Source organism: Panthera pardus, unplaced genomic scaffold (assembly GCF_024362965.1).
Source record: "Panthera pardus isolate Hobbes unplaced genomic scaffold, ASM2436296v1 HiC_scaffold_16, whole genome shotgun sequence".
Taxonomy (NCBI): domain Eukaryota; kingdom Metazoa; phylum Chordata; class Mammalia; order Carnivora; family Felidae; genus Panthera; species Panthera pardus.
The window spans coordinates 130,307,465-130,314,676 of NW_026526721.1; the positions used below are offsets into that span (position 1 = coordinate 130,307,465).

Here is a 7,212-nt window from a genome sequence, read left to right on the forward strand (position 1 = left end):
TAGACAACAGGAGGCTGTGCATTTATCAGTCTGTCCTCAGTGGCCTGAAGGTGGTGGGCGACTGGGGCTGTTGGGTAATAGCCTTCCGCACTGTGGTTTTTCCAAGGGTTCTTTATAATTATTGAAAACCCACTCAGGAGTCATCTCCCTTAGTGGAAAGAGGGGTATCCTTGCCACTTCATCAGCTGGGAATGCCTATGGAGAGTAACAGAACCCGTGGCAGGAGAGGGGGCAACAGAGGTTTGCGTCTCTGCATGGGGGTGAGCTGAGCACTTGGGGGAAAAACCTGCACGCTGACTCCCTCTGTCTGGTGAGGGGCTTCCTTTGCAGGGCCAGACCTTCCGTGTATCCCTCTGCCAGTGTTGCTTTGTCTAAAGGTGATTTCAGCTCTCTGCCAGGCTGCCTTTACTGCTGGAGGGATCCTGAACTTCCTTATTCAAGCTGAGTCAGATAGGAAGTAGGAAGACCAGGGGAGGTGAAGCCACATGGTTTGGGGAGTTTCCCTTAAATCCAGTGGATATTTCTCTTTTTCCTGTGCCCTGGCACATGCCCCCTGTTCTTCTTCAGAACTGTTTTAAATATAATACCCCCACCTCCTGCTCTCCTGCCCCAAGATGGGCCAATGGCCAATGTCTGTTACTTTGATTCAAATTCTGGTGCCGACTGCTAATTTCATCACAGGTAAAATGTTTATTCCTCTCATTTTTTTCCTATTCATTTTGTCTGTTTGGGGTAGAAAGTATGGCAAATGAAATCTTCTCTGTGCAATAAACTGAAACTCGCAGAAAACACCTCCTCCCACTTATCCATCTCTACCTTAATCTGTTTCACTTAGCAGCCTCCGGGGACCCAAGTCACTGGGAAGGACCAGCTACTCTTCCCTCAAATGTTTCTGCCTAAAAATAGGTTTACCAGAAACTTGATAACTGAGCAAGACTCTGGCTCGGGACAGCATGGGGCCCAGAAGTGTTAACTTAGCACCAGCAGCCACACACTCCAGGAAAATGCACAGAACTGAGAAGTGTGAACATGTAGCTGATTCCGCTGAGAAAAGCAGAAACATGCTTGGAGGAGAGGCAGCCTGGGCCACTCTGCTTCCAAGAGAGCAACGTGCTAACAAGAGGGAGCGAAACGTGGATGGCATCAGGTACCGATAAATAGTGCTGGGCACGCCTCTTCAGAGCCATGCCCCAAGTGCAGCTGCATTTAACCCTCACCACAGGAGCCAGTGTTTCAGATAAGGAACAGGTCTAGTTCCTGGCTGAAGGTCACTGCAGCAGTTTAAGGGGAGGAGGGGTGACAACTGCTAGGAAACCTCCTGTTTTCCTCCCGCCCGATGACTGGTTTCACAAGGCCAAGGACATCCCACGTGGGCAACCATACCCAGGTCTCCTCATCCCCGGCAGCAGGATGGCAATGGGTGAGAGAGGGGGAAACCAGAGGGAGAAACTTGCGTGGACCCCTGGCCCGCCTGTAGACTGGAGGGACGAGGCAAATGACATGCACTCAAGCCACAGAATGATGGACACCCTTTAGGATGGCTCACCGAGACAAGAGCTCCTGACTGGGAGGGTATGTGTGGGATGATACAGAAGGCCACGGATTCTCCCTCTCAACAACACCAGACTTACAAAAATAAGGAGATCGAGTGTGAATGAAAAAGCAAGCCAACCTGGTCGCTGCAACACTCCAGCAGAGTACCATGCGGCACCGTGAAGAGGCTACATGTAGGCCGTGAGACCCTGGGCCAGATTACACCCAAGAATGAGCTCCAAGGAGACCTGCCCAGGCCGGATCTCTGCAGCTGCTCCCCACCCCACCACCTTCCAAGGCCAAGAACTGCCACGGGACCCACACTGCTTCCCGCCGCCCCTCCAGACCACTACTCACCCCTCCCTTGTGCAAAAGCCCCTCTTCCTGGAGGCTCCTCTCGCCCTGTCACACCTCTTGTCTCCTCCTGGAAGCTGTCACTGGCCTTTAGGTCGCCCCTATTGTTCACTGAGGACGGTGGCTTCTAGTTCACACTATCTTCTCCAACATCTGTCAGTTTCTTGCTTCATCACATGGATCTTGACTTTACCTGTGACGGCTCCACCTCTCAATTTCAAAAACATCCCTCTCTGGCTCAAATACACCTCCCACTGCACCCCATGGTGGAGTCCTACCTCATCGAGACTTCTAATATGTTAACCCCCCTGAAGTCACCTGCCTTCACTTCCCTTTGTACCCAGATTAAACCTCTTACCCCACAGCCCATCAGTTCAGTTTCTCTCGCACATGTCATCTTAACCACCTTGCCTCTCTCCCTTCTTTGCGCTCCTCTGTAAAACCCCGGGTCAGCACAAGGGGCTTCACCCTAGCTGATCAGAGAGGATGGGAACATGTGTATGCATGCAAACCCCCCATGTTCCAACACGTCTGAGGGCCTAGATTCCTACTGTAAATGGACTCATGACTCAACCTGGCCCCACCATTCTGTTTCTTTCATCAATTTTCTTTTCTTTTTTCAATGTTTATTTATTTGTGTGCGAGAGAGAGAGAGAGCGAGCAAGCAGGGGAGGGGCAGAGAGAGAGGGAGACACAGAATCCAAACCAGGATCCAGGCTCCAGGTTGTGAGCATAGCACCTGACGCGGGGCCTGAAATCACGAACTGCTAGACCATGACCTGAGCCGAAGTTGGACACTTAACCAACTGAGCCACCCAGGTGCCCCCATCAACTTGCTTTTCCATGCCATGATGAAGGACCACTTCGTACCTTCTGAGAACATCACCCATATCCGGCTGGGTGGATCTCACTTCATTTTACCAAGAAGAAAGTCAAACTCGATCATCCCACCACTAATTTAGCCTCCTCATCCTCTACTCTTGCCCCTTCTTCTCCTTGAGCCCTGTGACTCCTCAGGACTGTCCCCCCTCCTATGGACGGTCCACCCCTCCTCTTTGTTCAAGGACTGTGGCCCTTTAGCACCGCCTCTCTCTGCCTCGATTGTTCCCATCGACACACTCATGCTCCGTCTCCTGCTGTAAATGCTCCCCTTGACCCTGCAGCCCTCTCCAGGTGTCAGGCCATTTCTCCACAGCCCTTCAGGACCAAATTCTCCCTCTGTCTAGTCCCCCACTACCCACCGACCCAACTCTGGGCTGCCTTCCGCTCCCCTCCCACCAAAGTCATCAAAAACCTCCTGCTACCAAATCCAGTGGGCAGTTCTGTCCCTCATTTTACTAAAACTCTCGTAAGCACTTGGCAGAGTTCACTTTCTTCAAGCAGATTCCTCTCAACTTCTGGTTCTCTTCAGTATGTCCTACCCCTCATCCTGAACCCCGAGGCCTAGGCTTCCTCGGGGCCCCATCCTGAGCCCTCTTCTTTTTTTCTCTCCCTGCCTGACCTCATCTGACAAACTGCCGTACCATCTTTATGCAGAGGACTCACAAGTTTATGTCTCAACATGCCCAGAATGATCTTGATTCTGTCCCCTGCAAAACCATCTCCGCCCCCCCCACCCCACCCAGGCTTTCCTCCCATCCACAACTTGCACAGCTTAAGGCACACACTGAAGTCATCCTTGAATCCTCTTTTCCCTCACCTCACCCCACACGCGGTCCATCAGAGGGCCTGTCAAGGTCACCAACACTTCTCTCGAATGCATCCACTTCTGCCCACCTCCTCTACCACCGTGGCTCCGACCACCACCATCTCCCATGTGAGCTACTGTGGCAGACTCCCGTCACCGACTCCTTTTTCCTACCCCTTCCAGGCCATGCTGCACACACCACCAGGCCCTGACTCTGCCTTGGGAGGCCCTGTCCCTGCCTTGGGAGGCCCTGTATCCTCTGGCTCCAGTCTGCCTCTCCGGTGTCCGATCCCCTTGCTTACTCTGGCCTAATTACACTGGCCTTTCATCATTTCTAAGCCATGCTCTGGTAAATTAAAGATGACTGCAAATTCTTTGCATATCCCTCTGCCACACCAATTGAGAAATGGAGTTTAATCCCCTTACCCTTGATGTGGGATAATCTGCCAAGATTCTTCCTCAGAACCCTAACACCTGCCTCCCTTCCCTAGTACCCTACATGCTACTCCCTGGAATACCTAGACTACTCTTCCCACGCTCCTACCTAGTACTTCCTTCTTATCCTTCAGCTTAAATGCTCTTCAGAGAGGGCCCTTCCAGACCACCTCGGTGAAAAGTAAAAAAATATCAAGGCGAGACCTATATCAATCTTTTATTTCCTTCTTAACACTGACATACATGAAACAAGTAAATAGGCAATATAATTAAACTGACTACTTATCTTCCTCTCTAGAGCAAGCAATGGCACACTACTGCCCTCAGGCTGGACACCTCCTTTTACAAAGAAAGTTTTACTGCAACACAGTTCCGCCCATTATGTTCATTGATACTTATGAAATGATAAGAGTTGAGCAGATGCTACAAAGACAATGTAGCCCATGAAGCCTGAAATATTTGCCATTTGAGCCCTTTAACTCTGTAGAGGGTAAGAGCTATGGCTCTCTCATCCCTAGATCTCCAATACCTCAGAGTATTTGTTGAAAAAACTGAAGGGCTTTGAGGCTTAGCTATAAGTGCTTCAGCTGTAAGCCAGGGCTAGACCAGGGCTGGGTCCCTTCTGATGTCCCGGATCTAAAGGGTCCTAGATGATGGCTTTGGAAGAGATACAGCAGGACTCAAGTCCAAGGTCAACCAAGGAGACCAAACCATTTCTCTCACCCCTTCCACTCAGTTTCATGAGAGGCCAGGAGGTTGGTTAGGACCCTCTACCACCTTTCAGGGGTATATCGCTTTTGCTAACATCCGGGCAAGGATGCGACCATTTTCAAGGGGAAAAAGGGTCCTCTGCTTCTCTGTCCTCCCCAGCAAGCATGGGCTGGAGTAGACCCTGGAGAAGAGCCATGTAGGAGTGTGGGAAGAAATGTTGCCCTGGTTCAGAAGCTCCTCTCCAACATGGACATGGCTCTCGTGACAAGCCAGGCCCCACATGTGCCACGTCCTGTTAAACTGCACATGGGGGTTATGAGGAGGAGTGAGCTTGTACGCAGGCACAGACTGTACATTCATATGTCTGGGGGCTGCCATGCCATGTGTGTACAAACGTACGGAGAGGAGGCAGGCTCTGAGAATGTGCCAGGTCCCTGAGATGAGCTGCAGATTTTTGTGCCAGATGTTGAGTTACTGCGGGGGGGTGGGGGGGGGGTGGGGGGGGGGGTGGGGGGGGGAGGTCTGCTCAAACATACTGCACATACTTCTCTTTTTAATCTGTTATCATCTGTCAGGCCCAGGGCCAGAAGAGAAAGCTTTCCCTGTTCCTGCCTCCCTTCCCCAATACCAAGGTCCTCATCTCAGGTTCCATGGGTTCACGAAGGGCTGCCTCTAGCGAGGTAAGGAGATCTTACGGGCTGTAAGAGAGCCGGATTCCACCAGTTCTAAATCCTGGATGGCTTCCAGCAGCTGTTCCCGTGCAGTTCCAATAAAGGAATTCTCCAGGAAGGCAGGCAGGCCTCCCACACCATCCCGCAGGGTATACAGGGGCACACGTACTAGGCCTAGCACCTGTGAAAGGAAGGAGACAGGTGACAATGAGACAGGTAGCTCATCCTAGATAGATCTTTCCAGCTCAGAGGTCTTACCTCTTATCAGTGCAGCAGAACCAAGCCTGAGGACCTAGTGCGCCCATCTCTCTACCGACAAAAGACCCAAGCCATGCTATTCAGCTTCAAAAATGCTAATCCTTCGTACATCACTAAACTTTTGGTGGCTCTTTGCCTCCAGGATGCATGCTTGCCCCTACACCAAGTAGTTCTCAAAAATACACCAGACCAGTCATTTCAGCACCATTTAGCAACTTCTGAAAAATGCAAATTCTCAGGTCCTTTTCTCTCTCCCCCACTGAACCAGAAATTCTGGAAGTGGGGTCAGTAATAAGCCTCCCAGATGATTCTGATGCCTGCCCAAGTTTGAGAACCATCTCCATACACAATCTGTCCCCTTACTCCCCTAGCCTAACGACAAAGGTTTCCCCACAAAGTATCAGGCCACATTTCCCACCCAAGAAAATCACGGGCCAAGGGTGCAAGGCTTAGCCAAATCTATGGGGAGAAGAGAGTCTTGGATAGGTATGTTCCAAAATAACAACTGCAGAGGTCAGTAAAAGGGGCAGACTACGCCTGCTGTGCCTAGTCAACCAGATGAAAGAAGCCCAAGGCCCCAGCTACTCCAGGAAAGTGGGGGAGCAGCTTTCGGGGGGCAGGGAGGCCATGGGGCTGGGGTTCCCGGGCCGGCCCCACCTCCAGCCCGTGGTCCTTGGCACGCGTGGCGCCCATCTCCACCGCAACCAGCTGCTCCAGCGTCAGGCGCTTGGCGTAGAAGTGGGCCACGACGTGCGGCCCGGACCCGGCGTGCGAGCTGCGGTAGTCGGCGCGCTCCACACGGAAGTCGGCCACGGCCTCGCCCAGCTCCTCGATCAGCTCGCGGTTCAGCCCGGCCTCCAGACTGGTGTCCTGCAAGTTGACGAGGCCGCCGGGGAAGCCGAGGCGCCCATCAAAGCGCATCTGCATCTGCGGGAGAGGGAAGCGGGGTTGCCCGGGCGCCCGGTCGGCGTCCCCGGGGGAGGGGGAGAGGGAGGGGACGGGGCGGGGCGCGTCCCCCCTCTCACCAGGACGGCGTAACGGAGCGGGATGCGGCCGAACAGCAGCGCCGGGTCCGGCGCGTAGAGCAGCGCGTGGCACGCGTGCCGCCAGCCAGGCCCCAGCGCCAGGGCCTGCTCCAACGGCAGCTTGCGGGCCCCGGCCATGGCCTGACGCTATCCCAGCCGCAGTCCCGAGGGCCCACGTGGGTGGGCGGGCCGGGCGGCCGCCAATGGGGGCGGGGCTTGCAGGCCCCGGGGGCAGGTGACGGCCGCATCCGGATTGGGCCCCGGGAGGGGCGGGGCGGAGGCGTGGCCGGCGCCCTGGGCGCAGAGCTGGCGCGGAAGTAAAGCTTCAGTCAGGGCCGGGCCTGCGGGGTATCCTGGCTGGCTGTAATTAGGGCCTAGGCCTGCGGCTGGAGGCGGCACGCGAGTCTGAGGGAACTGCATCTGGTTTGGTTTGGGTGGCACTCGGAGACCGGAGCTGGGGCCGGGGCTACCGAGGCCGAGTTGGCTTTAGACACTTGGCCTGCCCTTGGACAGTGGGGATTGGAGAGGAGCGATGGGT

The 7,212-nt window shown here is 54.1% G+C and overlaps 1 protein-coding gene across 1 annotated transcript; it reads right to left on the bottom strand.

The window, feature by feature from the left end:
• Positions 1-4,211: 4,211 nt before the first annotated feature.
• On the bottom strand, positions 4,212-6,867 carry NUDT16 (nudix hydrolase 16). Its single transcript, XM_019436385.2, has 3 exons — positions 6,675-6,867; positions 6,307-6,576; positions 4,212-5,572 (listed from the first exon to the last, which is right to left on the bottom strand). Exons 1-3 carry the CDS (start codon positions 6,810-6,812, stop codon positions 5,393-5,395), a joined length of 588 nt encoding a protein of 195 aa, XP_019291930.1. The 5' UTR covers positions 6,813-6,867; the 3' UTR covers positions 4,212-5,392.
• Positions 6,868-7,212: the final 345 nt, after the last annotated feature.